The 13263-nt window shown below is 41.4% G+C and overlaps 1 protein-coding gene across 5 annotated transcripts in view; it reads left to right on the top strand.

The window, feature by feature from the left end:
- BRD8 (bromodomain containing 8) overlaps positions 1-13263 on the top strand; it is a 33401-nt gene that overhangs the window by 7091 nt on the left and 13047 nt on the right. For 2 of the 5 annotated variants that reach the window (XM_032837614.1, XM_032837613.1), the window contains exons 3-21: positions 1394-1463; positions 2751-2800; positions 3036-3158; positions 3280-3360; positions 3918-3982; positions 4663-4799; positions 5334-5552; positions 5947-6091; positions 6981-7190; positions 7611-7891; positions 8240-8692; positions 8989-9082; positions 9284-9330; positions 10097-10311; positions 10532-10624; positions 10806-10874; positions 11268-11445; positions 12637-12741; positions 13216-13260. In XM_032837614.1, coding sequence (XP_032693505.1) covers positions 1394-1463; positions 2751-2800; positions 3036-3158; positions 3280-3360; positions 3918-3982; positions 4663-4799; positions 5334-5552; positions 5947-6091; positions 6981-7190; positions 7611-7891; positions 8240-8692; positions 8989-9082; positions 9284-9330; positions 10097-10311; positions 10532-10624; positions 10806-10874; positions 11268-11445; positions 12637-12741; positions 13216-13260 — 2680 coding nt within the window. The remainder of the gene's footprint in view (positions 1-1393; positions 1464-2750; positions 2801-3035; positions 3159-3279; positions 3361-3917; positions 3983-4662; positions 4800-5333; positions 5553-5946; positions 6092-6980; positions 7191-7610; positions 7892-8239; positions 8693-8988; positions 9083-9283; positions 9331-10096; positions 10312-10531; positions 10625-10805; positions 10875-11267; positions 11446-12636; positions 12742-13215; positions 13261-13263) is intronic. The other 3 variants (XM_032837617.1, XM_032837616.1, XM_032837615.1) reach the window with 3 other exon arrangements.

Below are 13263 nucleotides of genomic sequence, written 5' to 3'. Positions count from 1 at the left end.
GCTCCCTGCTCAGCGAGGAGCCTGCTTCTCCCTCTCCCTCTACTCCTTCCCATAGCTCATGTGTGCTCTCTCTCTCTCTCTCAAATAAATCAGTAGAGTCTTTAAAAATACATTAAAAAAATAAAGTTATGTAGTCTTTCAACCAAGAGAAGTGTGAGAATAATATAGAGAATCCCTGTACCCGGACTAGATTTAACAAATCTTAATATTTTGTCATGTTTTCTTTGGATCTTTTTCAAGACTTTAAAATTTTATTTATTAGAGAGAGAGCATGTATGAGCAGGGAGAGGAGCAGAGAGAGAAGGGGAATCTCAAGCAGGCTCTGAGCTTAGCGGAGGGCTTAATCTCAGATCCCTCAGACCATGACCTGAGATGAAATCAAGTTGGATGCACAACCGACTGAGCCACCTAGTTGTCCATCTTTGGATCTTTTTAAAGAAATAAACATAGATACAGTTAAAGCCCTACACTCTTCCTTGATCCTGTTCTAGTCCTGTTTTTATTTTTGCCTGTTTTTGTTTTTTGTCTTTACAAATTTTTAAAAGGTTGTATGATTGCATCATAGTAGAAAGTTGTGTCATTTTTTTTCGGTTAATATTACGTGGTATATATTTTCATTTTACCACATATATTTCATAATTATTTTTATGGCCTATTTAATATTTTATAGAGGTGAAATGCCATAAGTTAAACATCCCCTGCAGGCATTTAGGAAAAACTTAACTGTTTGTTAGTTTGATCAAGTCTACATGGTGCTTTCTTCTTGGTACTTGCTTCTTTGTTAGATTATTTTTTTAATAATATACTCCTAGGAGTTGTATTAGTGGATCAAAAGGTAACTTTTTAGTCTGGAATACATTACAAATTGTTTTTCAAAAGACAAATCTCTTTTAAAAGGACCAAAATCAACATAAAAATGCTTGCCCAAATGCACAGAAATGATAATGTACAAGGTTCTAATACGTTCACTTCACTCAGGAAATATATCACCTAGGAAAACTATTTGGCAATGATACTTTCCCTCTAAATGAAATTTTTTTTTTAATTCGTGAGAGAGAAAGCACACAAGCCGGGGAGGGGTGGGGGAAGAAGCAGGCTCCCCACTAAGCAAGGGGTGCGCAATGCAGGACTTGATCCCAGGATACTGGGATCACGACCTGCGTTAAAGGCAGGCGTTTTAACCAACTGAGCCACCCAGGTGTCCCTCCCGCCCCCTGCCAAATAAATTTTAAGTGGTTGTGTCATTTTTCGTAGTCACGTATTTCAGAATACTTCTGATGGCAGTTTATCATTCTAAATTTTGTACTCCAAAGCTTGAACTCTTAGCTTCACCTCCCCCCACCACCCTTTTTTCCCTGTTTCATGTGTAATATGGTTTTCTCATTTTGCGTAGGGTATCAGTTAGCAGAGCAATCAAGCCGTTTGCAGAACCTGGCCGCCCTCCAGACTGGTTCTCTCAAAAAGTAAGTTCCCAAGCAAGTGCTCTTTTAGAGTAGTCTTTTTTTTTTTTTTTTTAAGATTTTATTTATTTATTTGACACAGAGAGAGATCACAAGTAGGCAGAGAGGCAGGCATAGAGTGAGGGGAAGCAGGCTCCCTGCTGAGCAGAGAGCCCGATTCGGGGCTTGATCCCAGGACACTGGGACCATGACCTGAGCTGAAGGCAGAGGCTTAACCCACTGAGCCACCCAGGCGCCCCTAGAGCAGTCTTAAGAGATGTGAAGTGGGTTTTCTTCTGGGCCCTGCCCTTTAATTGTAAGGCTTTAATGCCATGAAGAGAAAGCATAGTTGAGAATATCTTTTCATTTTTCCCACTGTTTGCCATTTCTTTCATGTGTGTTCATATTATAAACTTTCTTATCTGTGTAACATAATATGTACAAGGCTAAGCTTTGGAGTTAGAATATCTGGGTTTAATATGACTTCAGTTAGAGTCTTTGGACCATGATTTTCAGTTTTCTCATTTGTAAAATGATAAAAGTTGCTTCAGGATTGTGGTAAAGTTTTAGTCGAGGTAATACCTATAAAGCATTTAGCACAGTGCCTTACATATGGTAATTACTCAGTAGATACTAACTATCAATATTGGCTATTGGGTTGTTTTTCCCCAAATATATGAATTCTAGGTCAGAAGACTCCCTTTTCTGTGTCCTGGTATTTAGGATTTTTTGTTTGTTTGTTTTTTTACGATTTTATTTATTTGAGAGAGAGTATGAGAGAGTGAGTTCACAGTCAGGGTGGAGGGATAGATGGAGAAGCAGACTCTTTGCTGAGCAGGAAGCCTGATGCAGGACCCTGTCCCAGGACCCTGGGATTATAACTTGGGCTGAAGGCAGATTTTTAACCAACTGAACCACCCAGGCACTGCCCGGTATTGAGTATTTTTAACTGATGTGACTGCAGAGTAATTTGCCCTCCTAGAAACCACTCATATCTTTTTTTTTTTCCTTAAGATTTTATTTATTTATTTGACAGAGATCCCAAGTAGGCAGAGAGGCAGGCAGAGAGAGAGGAAGGGAAGCAGGCTCCCTGCTGGGCAGAGAGTCCAATGCAGGGCTCAATCCCAGGACCCTGGGATCATGACCTGAGCCGAAGGCAGAGGCTTTAACCCACTGAGCCACCCAGGCACCCCAGAAACCGCTTGTATCTTAATAGAGATCTCCTCTCTAAGCCCTAGTCTGATATGGTAAAACTTTGAAAGGTTGCTTCTTTCTCGGCTTGCTCATCATATTTTTACTTTTTTTCCATAGCATTGTGCTTCCCAGTACTCAGAGCTTCTAGAGACCACTGAAACCCCAAAGTGAGTACAAAGCCAGATATTCAAGCTACATCTCTTTAGTGAAAGTGTCTACTGTGGAAGTCTGCTTTATATCTATTAACATTACTGGGTGATTAAAAAATAGAGCTTAGAATTAAATATAGAGCATAGAAGTTATCTATGGTTAAATGGTGGAGAGGCTCAAAGAAAGCACTTGGGAGTGGGAATAGATGTTCTTCTATTAAAATACTTGTTTTTGTTTTTAAATTTTCGACAGACGGAAACGGGGTGAAAAAGGAGAAGTGGTTGAAACCGTTGAAGATGTCATTGTTCGGAAATTGACTGCTGAACGAGTTGAGGAACTAAAGAAAGTGATAAAGGAAACCCAAGAAAAATATAGGTACTTATCAGAGAGAAAATACGAAGTGGTTGGGAGAGACTAAAGGTGCTGAGTTCTTACACTGGTCAGAATTTTTTAAATAGTAGACTGAAAATCCTAGTTAACTTACTTCTCTTTCTAGACGGCTGAAAAGAGATGCAGAACTAATTCAAGCTGGACACATGGACAACAGACTGGATGAGCTTTGCAATGACATTGTGATGTGGGTTATATTGTTCTTCCTTTTGTACACATCTCTCTCGTTTTATCCCGTTTTCACCTCAAGTAATCTGGCTTATCTCCTCCATCTGCCACCCCTTTAGATTTGATTGATTCTGGAAGGGAGAAGCTGCAGAGTGGCCTAGTAGCTGGGAGGGGGGAGTGAGTTGTAGAAGGTAATGTGATGGAATATTTCAACATGAGGCCATAACTTAGTTTTGACTGGAAAAGTACTTTAGTTTGCCTATGAAGAGCTGGTAGTTAGGGAGTACACTAAAAATTTTCCCGTTTTAGGGGTGCCTGGCTGGCCAGTCAGAGCATGTGACTCTTGATCTTGAGGGTGTGGGTTTGAGCCCCACATTGGGTATAGAGATTACCTAAAAGTAAAATCTTTAAAAAATTGTAAAAAAACATATCCTGTTATGCTGCTTAAGGATTCTTTTTTAGGCCTTTCCTTCAGCAAGTGCTAGCCTGGCAGAGAATTTCCTTGTGAGGGTAGGGTACTGTGACCTACAGAGGAACTAGAGCTGTCTAAGATCTTACTCTTACTTCTCTCTTTAGGAAGAAGAAATTGGAGGAAGAGGAGGCGGAAGTAAAGAGGAAGGCTACAGATGCTGCATATCAGGGTAAACCGAACCTTGTGACTCTGTTTAACCGTTAACTATAGGATACTGCATGCTAGTAACAGCTGAAGACTACATTGTAAGATAGAATCCACTGATGCTTATTTACTTGTATACTTTTCTGTATCCTCTTCTCTTTTACCAGAGTGAAAACATCCCTTTTTATTCAGGAAGAAACTCTTGGAAAATGATTTCTGCTCAGTTATCACTAGACTTTGGGTCATCTTAGGACACAAAGGCTTAAAATAAATGTTGAACATGATTAAGTTTTTAGAATTCAAAGTCCTGTAAGATTAGGAATAGCCCACTCTTTGGATAAGAACTTAAGCATTTGTAAGTCTAGGAATACATGCTTTGAGCCAGTGAGGTCTTTCCCTCTTGTTAAAAGCAGAAACCTAATAACTTGTCGAAGAGGTTATTGAGGAATGTTTGAACCACTTTGCTACCTCAGGACCTTTGTGATAGTTTAGTGAGTTTGCTTAGTGTGAGAATTATGGTTTGGAAAAATGAATCTAAAAAGTTACCTGTCTCCCAGAAGTGTTAAAGATTTCTCATCCAGACTCATAATGCAGCTTTAATTATGCAGCATCCCCATTTGTCCTTTATTATAATATAGCAGAGTAGTGTCTGCTTTCATTTATTTAATCTTAAAGACTAACTAATCATCGGCTTTTATGTTCTAGCTCGTCAAGCAGTAAAAACACCCCCTCGGAGATTACCCACTGTGATGGTCCGCTCTCCTATAGACTCTGCCTCCCCAGGAGGTGATTATCCACTTGGAGACTTGACTGCAACCACTATGGAAGAGGCCACCTCTGGAGTGAGTATATTTTCATCTGCAGGAATTGATCAGCAAAGGGGCAATAAGCCAGCAGAGAACTGAGTGATGAGGAAACGACTTTTGGCCTAGAGGCATTTTCCTCTCTTGGTCTGAAAGTGAAAGACTTAAAGTACCATGTTCTGTGCTCTAAGATAAGGATGGACCTAAAAACATTGAGCCTTGTGACCTTTTGGGAGATAGGTAAAATACTACGTTAAGAATTATTTGTAAGTAAACTAGTCTTATAAAATTTCTATGGAAGTAAGTTTTCTTGTAAATAGAATATTGGTAGTGGTTAAGCAGATTGTAAAAGACAGGTTGGGTGGAATGTTTGGGTCGTTGTGGGTTTGAGTGGGTAGAAGAGAAAAAACTGTGGGGAAGAATGGAGTGGCTGAGAGCAGGAGGGGTAGAGGGTTTCTGGGCAGTTTCACTCAGGACTAATAATGAAATAGTTAGACACACTAACCCATCCAGATTAGTAGGGAACCTTCCAGAGTTTGAGAAGTCAGATAAAGGTTCTCTGTTGTCTCTTAGGTAACCCCTGGGACTTTGCCGAGTACCCCAGTCACCTCGTTTCCTGGGATTCCTGACACCCTTCCTCCAGGCTCTGCACCCTTAGAAGCCCCCATGACCCCAGTAACAGATGATTCACCCCAGAAAAAGATGCTTGGACAGAAAGCAACTCCACCCCCCTCCCCTCTGCTGTCAGAGCTCTTGAAGAAGGGCAGCCTCCTGCCTACTAGCCCCAGACTGGTATGGAGACTTCTGTGGGTGTTTGAGAGCTGTGGTGATTTAGTACTTTGGAAGGGAGTGCCTGGGACCTAAAATATGACATGGAAAAAAAAAAAAGTTCAAAAGAGAAAGAGATCTCCTAATTAAATGTTAATTTAAAAAACAAAAACAGAAACAACCAATAAGTTGATAGTATCCTTGGGTCCTGAGTTATCTGAAACCACAGTTATTTCAGTTCTCTTCTCCAGAGAACTCTTGTCAAATAACTTTTAAAAATTAGAGCTTCCCTTGGGTCTGAAATTATTCTCTTTGGATATTAACTTCATGAAGTTTGGTCAACTGCTGGAGCTTTTTTTGGGAAGTGGTAGTAAAGGAAAGCTTGAGTGTAGCCTTCACCTCTATTCTTCCCTGGTAGGTCAATGAGAGTGAAATGGCTGTGGCTTCTGGCCACTTGAACAGTACAGGTGTCCTCCTGGAGGTAGGCGGGGTTCTTCCCATGATACATGGTGGGGAAATGCAGCAAACACCCAACACTGTTGCGGCCTCCCCTGCTGCCTCAGGTAAGTCAATACCTTTCTGTTGCCCACTTTACTTTGCAGATGTTGATCTTAGTGTTGACTGTCTTTGGTTTCTAGCCTTTAGTAGTAAGCAACTGTTAGTTGTAGATGTAAAGCCCAACTTTTTTTGGTGCTGCTTCACCTGTTAAACCATGTAGTGCCCCAGATTGTAAATCCATTCTTATTTTCAAAGTACTGCTAGCTCTGGATGGCCACAGCATAGATATCAAAGAGAAGAGTGAAGTTAGTAGTAAAACTGCTTCCCTGGGGCTTGTGAAATTATGGAAAAGTGCTAGAGATACCTGAGGTTATAGTACAGGGAATTGAGATTTGAAGCCAGAGAACTGGTTTTAGTGTAAGCCTGCCGCATACTGATTCTGTGGCCTTGGGTAGATGATTTAACCCATGAACCTCAATTTCCTCTTTTATTAATTGCAGTGTGTGTACTTCACAAGGATGTCATGAGAATTAAGTGAGATATATAAAGTAAAGCAAGAAAAAACTTGACAAGATATCAAACCTTAGATAGGGATATTTGAATGGTATTGAATTTGGGTGATTTATGGCATGCTTAATTGCAGAAGTGACAGATTTATTCATACCAATTTTTCATGGTTTTGTTGTTACTGTTTAATTTCCTTCTGGGAAAAAAGTTGCTGCCTATTTTTGACATACATTGTGTGTTCTAGTGCTTTGGGTCATTCCTAACTTGGAAGAAGATCTTTATTAGTAAGGTTGGAAAAAGTAAGGGTTTAGATAATCTTATTCAACAGAGAAGTTTCTTTTCATTCTTTGAGACTAAAAATTTTCTTGGTTGAGTCTTAAAGTGGCTATTGCTTCTTGTTCATGTGCTTTCCTCTTACCTTGTTTTATGTACCTCTTTGTCTGTTAGGTGCTCCCACTCTTTCCCGGCTTTTAGAAGCTGGTCCTACACAGTTCACCACTCCTCTCGCTTCCTTCACTACTGTTGCCAGTGAACCTCCAGTTAAACTTGTGCCACCCCCTGTAGAGTCTGTGTCCCAGGCTACCATTGTCATGATGCCTGCGCTGCCAGCACCATCCTCTGCTCCGGATGTCTCCACTCCTGAGAGTGTAGCTCCAGGTGCGTCCTTGACCTGCGCCCTGAGCAGCCACTAGGTCCAGAATTCCTTCTTGAGCTTCAGTTAGAGAGAGCGGACCCAAGAGCATCAACTCCAATTCAGTGCTTCTGTTCAGTTCTCCATGGACACATACCATCTTTATCCTTAGAAAAACAAGAATTTGAGAAGATGTGGGTGGGCACTTACGTGTTGGGGGAAAAGGGCTAAGTGTATAAATATGAGTGGGCTTAAGAACATGTTCTTACCCTGCTTTCTAGATAAAGCTGGGGACAAGAAAACATACAAAGATGTAGATCTAAGATAACTTTTTCTGAGCTGAAGTGTATGGGTGCTTGACATCTGTCTGTAGCCTTGGTTGATCTCGAGGTGGTCACTTGGTATCAAATGAGGTTCTGAAATGTTTTTCTCTTCCTATTATTCAGTGAGTCAGCCTGACACTTGTGTCCCCATGGAGGCTGTGGCAGACCCACATACTGTGACTGTTTCCATGGATAGCAGTGAAATCTCCATGATCATCAATTCTATCAAAGAAGAGTGTTTCCGATCAGGGGTAGCAGAGGCCCCTGGGGGATCAAAGGCTCCCAGTATAGATGGGAAGGAAGATTTAGATCTGGCTGAGAAGATGGATATTGCTGTGTCCTACACAGGTGAAGAGCTGGACTTTGAGACTGTCGGAGACATTATCGCCATCATTGAGGACAAGGTAAGTATTTGGCAAAGCCCAAAAGAATCTCTCATGAGTCCTACATAGGCTTCTCTCCTCAGCCTCTCCTTGCTTCGTGTAGTAAGAATTAAATAAACAAGCAGTTCTGTTTCTGCCCGTCTCTATCTCCTTAGTCCTAAAGCCCTTTGGTGCTAACATGAGTCATCTGCCCAGCCATCAGGATGCTACTGGTTTGTTCAGGACAGGAACCTGTCCATTGGTTGCTTCTACTATATGGAGAAGATGGAGAGAGAAGCTGCAGATTGAGGCCATCTCATTTGGTGCTAACAGAATTGAGGGACTTGGGCTTATTTCTGTGAATTCAACAGTGTGTGTATTATGGGACAGGTGGATGATCATCCTGAAGTGCTGGATGTGGCAGCAGTAGAAGCAGCGCTGTCGTTCTGTGAAGAGAACGATGATCCCCAGTCCCTGCCTGGCCCCTGGGAGCACCCTATCCAGCAGGAGCGGGACAAGCCAGTATCTCTCCCTGCACCAGAGATGACAGTAAAGCAGGAAAGGCTGGACTTTGAGGAAACGGAAAACAAAGGAATCCACGAACTGGTAGACCTCAGGGAGCCCAGTGTTGAGATTAAAATGGAACCTGCAGAATCAGAACAAGGCATCTCAGGTCCAGAAATAGTAGCTGGAGTTGTTCCAGCCACAAGTATGGAGCCACCAGAACTCAGGAGTCAGGACTTAGACGAGGAACCCAGAAGTATTGCCACTGGAGAGATTGTTGAAGCTGATGTTCCCAGTGGGAAAGGCGATGAGACTCCACTTACAACTGTGAAGACAGAGGTATTTAAAATCAGGGGCTGGGAGGATGGAGGGTTATACCTTAGGTAAGAAGTGACTGTTCAGGCCTTTGATTTTCCTCTTGAGTTCCTGAATTTTCACATGGTTGATGTGTCCATAGCCCACAGGTATAATTATTGCTACATATGCTTATCCTGTTCCTTGTAAGGTGACCATTAGATTCCTGTTACAGGAGTAGGACTTAGAATTTCTTCTGTAGTCTCATCATTGAAAAATAAACTTGTGTCAGCTGAAGCGATGTATCAGTACTTAGAGTATTTATTCTTTTTCGTCTTCAGGCATCTCCTGAAAGCATGTTGTCTCCATCACATGGCTCCAATCCCATCGAAGATCCTTTAGAGGCAGAGACTCAGCACAAGTTTGAAATGTCAGGTAAATAGCAAGGCCAGGAATTCTGTACTCTGTAACTAACTTGAAATCCTTTGCTTTGGCTTCTGAGGGATTGTGGGTTGTGGGCAAGTAGAGGAGGTAGAATAGGTCAGCATGGAAAGGAGAGCTGCAGGGGATTATTGTCCATAGGAAGGGGAAGGCTAAGGTGGAAAAATCTTCAGGTAGTCTTTCTCTCCTCTGCAGACTCATTGAAAGAAGAATCAGGGACTATTTTTGGAAGCCAGATAAAGGTATTTCAGACTTTTCTTTATTCCTCTTGGTGTGTGACTAGATTTCCCGATAGCACTACCTTTTTAATGAATTACAGTAAACATGCATCTTACTCTCTGAGATGAGACTGGTTAAGGAGTTGCATGGGGAAAAGTTGCAGTGGATAGTTAGGCATACTGGCAGTACTGTGGCCACATGTGCTTCCCATCTGAAAGAGTTTGTGAACATCACACAGAGCTTTCTTTTGCACATAATGCACAATGAAGCTTTGATACTTCCAGAGTGATTTGGAGTAAATAGGATGCCAGAGTCAGGGAGAACATGTAAGAAATCAGATTATTAGTTACACTGTCCAAAGAAAATTATCCAGAATTTTCTTTTTAGAGTTACTAAAGTGGTAGTAACAAACAGATTTATAGTAATGCGATGTGAGCTTGCTCCATCAGAGGAGACACAAAATAAAAACTATTTTTGATAACTTTGTATCCAGGGTCAGAATTCCTCTCAAGAGCAAGGGGAAAGAAGGAACGCCTCTTAGCTTAGTCTTAAGTAAGTAGCTTTTTTTTTTCTTCCTTTTAAAAAGATCCTGGGTCTTATTCTTTGTCCAGGGTCTGTATTACTTGATCAGTGAGTGTACGTAGATGGTAGTATAAGTGATAGAGGGCTCAGTCAGGAAGCAGTGTGAGGCCGTTTTCTAGAGCTGATCTAACCCAAAAGATCATGTTTAAAGATGCTTTGCTGGATAGCTTTGCTTGCATTTGTTGACCGGAGCACACTGTGTCTAAGGATGCCCCAGGTGAGGATGAGGAGGAAGATGGAGTCAGTGAAGCGGCCAGCCTAGAGGAGGCTAAGGAAGAAGATCAAGGAGAAGGCTATTTGTCAGAAATGGATAATGAACCCCCTGTGAGCGAGAGTGATGATGGCTTTAGCATTCACAATGCTACGTTGCAGTCCCATACACTGGCAGACTCCATTCCCAGCAGCCCTGCATCTTCACAGTTGTGAGTATCTGAGATTCTTCTTTGAGGTCAAGACAGTGAAGGTGAGAAGTAGGAGAGGATCTTTTCCTTTACTCTTACTTTATCTTCTTCTCTTTCCTCCTGGCCTGGAGCTAATAGTTGGCAAGAAATGATTAGGAATTTTTTTTTTTAATTTTTTAATTTTAATTTTTATTTTTTTGGACTTAATGCCTAGTAGGACTCCTTTGTTTCTTTATTTCAGCTCTGTCTGTAGTGAAGATCAGGAAGCTATTCAGGCACAGAAAATCTGGAAGAAAGCTATCATGCTTGTATGGAGAGCTGCAGCTAATCATAGGTGAGTTTTACCAGTCACCTAGGAGTTTTTCTCCTGCTCCTCCTCAGTGACTAGAAGTCTGGGTGGATTTATAGGGGATTGGTGGCTTTGACTTTTACAGTCTTCACCTACTTAAATCAGATTCCCTCAGCTGTGCTTCTGAAGAGTAAGTCAGTAATTGCACCTTACTCTTTCTGGACAGATATGCCAATGTCTTCCTGCAGCCTGTTACAGATGATATAGCACCTGGCTACCATAGCATTGTACAGAGGTAAGCCATTATCCTTTCAGCACGCTGACTTGCCTGAATTGTAAGTTGTTCAGTCTTAGTGGATTTTTACTATAGACGATATATTTAAAGCAAGTGTTTTTGATGTGAGTAAAGGTGACCAAGTGGTAAGTTGATCATTTCAGTGGCTGGATCACCAAAGATAGTCTATAAGAATTAACCCTCTTTTTTACCTTTCCTAGCCAATACTTATTATAAAGGTTGACTTTGGGTTTTGGATTAAGTGCATGTTGTGGGATGAGGGGTTGGCATTTCAGTCCTGGCAGCTAAGACTAAGAGTATGTATGAGAAGATCTGCGTGATAATAATATATTTGGATCCATTTGAGTCCTCTTCCCCTCCACTTACCTGTTGCTGTTGTTGATTTGTTTTTAGGCCTATGGATTTGTCAACTATTAAGAAAAACATTGAAAATGGACTGATCCGCAGCACAGCTGAATTTCAGCGTGATATTATGCTGATGTTCCAGAATGCTGTAATGTATAATAGCTCGGACCATGATGTCTATCATATGGCAGTAGAAATGCAGCGAGATGTCTTAGAGCAGATTCAGGTACTTTGAGGATCTTCAGTGTTTTAACAAGGATGAAATGAAAATACTCAGGGGAAGGATTCATACTGATGTCGGGAAAGGATGCTGGTGACTTTTAATTGGAATAGTCTTCAGGGACACAGGACCATTTTGTTCTTGATGGATTCATGTTGGTTTTCTCATGTTGAATTGGTAAAAGAGTTATGAGAATATTCTTCCTTTCTTGGGTCAATACTTCAGTTTCCGGAAGTTTTTAAATATTTGGGGGGAATAATTTTTTTATAGAATGGTGATTGCATTAAGTGTGTGTGTATATATATATATATATACATATATATGTGTATATATATATTTATTTATTTGACAGAGATCTCAAGTGGGCAGAGGGTCAGGCAGAGAGAGATGGGGGGAAGCAGGCTCCCTGCTGAGCTGAGAGCCTGATGCAGGGCTGGATCCCAGAACCCTTCATGATCATGAAGGCAGAGGCTTAACCCACTGAGCCACCCAGGTGCCCTGTGAACGCATATTTTTATTTTTTATTTATTTATTTATTTTTTTAATTTTTTTTTTAAAGATTTTGTTTATTTGACAGAGAGAGACACAGCGAGAGAGGGAGCACAAGCAGGGGAGTGGGAGAGGGAGAAGCAGGCTTCCCGCTGAGCAGGGAGCCCAATGTGGGGCTCGATCCCATGACCCTGGGATCATGACCTGAGCCAAAGGCATCCGCTTAACGACGGAGCCACCCAGGTGTCCTGAACGCATATTTTTAAAATTACATTAAGTATATACATAGTTGACCTTCAACAAATGGTTTCCTCTTCCTTTTGATCACAGATAATCTACTTCTGTCCTATAGTTGCACTGTCTGGCACCCTTTGGGATATTGAACTTCAAGGGATGTTGTCTGTATCTGCTTAGTCTGCTAAATTAAATTACCTAATGGCCTTTGGTTCACTTGGTTTTTTCTCTTTCTCATTCTTAAGAGAGATTTATTCTGTATTCTAGCCAAAAAGTTAGAGATATTTGGTATTTAGATCCTTTCACTATAATGAAACCCTAATATGCTAAACTTTCAATTAGTTGAGAAGTATTTGAATGCTGTTTGCGATAATAACAGATATTATATGAAGTCCTATTTACAAAGCCAAAGGTGTCTTAATTCTTCCCTACTGGATCAGGTCTCAGGGGCCAACTGTCTTTCTTTCCCTGTAGCAATTCCTTGCCACACAGTTGATTATGCAGACATCTGAATCTGGGATCAGTGCTAAAAGTCTTCGAGGGAGAGATTCTACCCGAAAACAAGATTCATCAGAGAAGGTGAGGAGACCAAGAAAAAGCCTGTATTCCAGTGTTCCAGAGCTAGAAGTCTGAAGCATCCAAGGAGCAGTAGATTACTACTTGGTACTTGGTGACTGCTGGGCTTCCATATTCCAGTGGTGTATAGACATATCAATCTTTGGATGTACTCATCCAAGCGTCGAAAACACTTGCTGTGACTGAAAGGTGCAGTCAGTCAATTGAGAAATTGTGAGCTGAATGAGTGGATTATTAATTTCTCTGGGTGAGTGCTTACAAGGTGGGGGAAATGACTTTTGCAGCAGTTGGGGACCATCAGTTCCTGCTCCAGAAAGCATAATGGCCAGACTGCTTTTGGATCTCTTTCCTCTTGTTCTTGAGTTTTTAAATTTTGTCTTCGTGTGTGTGGTGCTTGTGTCTCTGTCCTGAGGTTTGGGGTGCTTGCGGCTGAGAGTTTCTGTGGAACCTGATCAGTGTTTGTTTGTCCTCTAACAGGACAGTGTCCCCATGGGCTCTCCTGCCTTCCTTCTCTCTCTCTTTGTA

Source organism: Lontra canadensis, unplaced genomic scaffold, assembly GCF_010015895.1.
Source record: "Lontra canadensis isolate GAN:19392208 unplaced genomic scaffold, GSC_riverotter_1.0 scaffold99, whole genome shotgun sequence".
In the NCBI taxonomy this organism is placed as follows: Eukaryota; Metazoa; Chordata; class Mammalia; order Carnivora; family Mustelidae; genus Lontra; species Lontra canadensis.
Note: the sequence above shows the minus strand (reverse complement) of the source record. Positions and strands in the feature narration are given on the sequence as shown.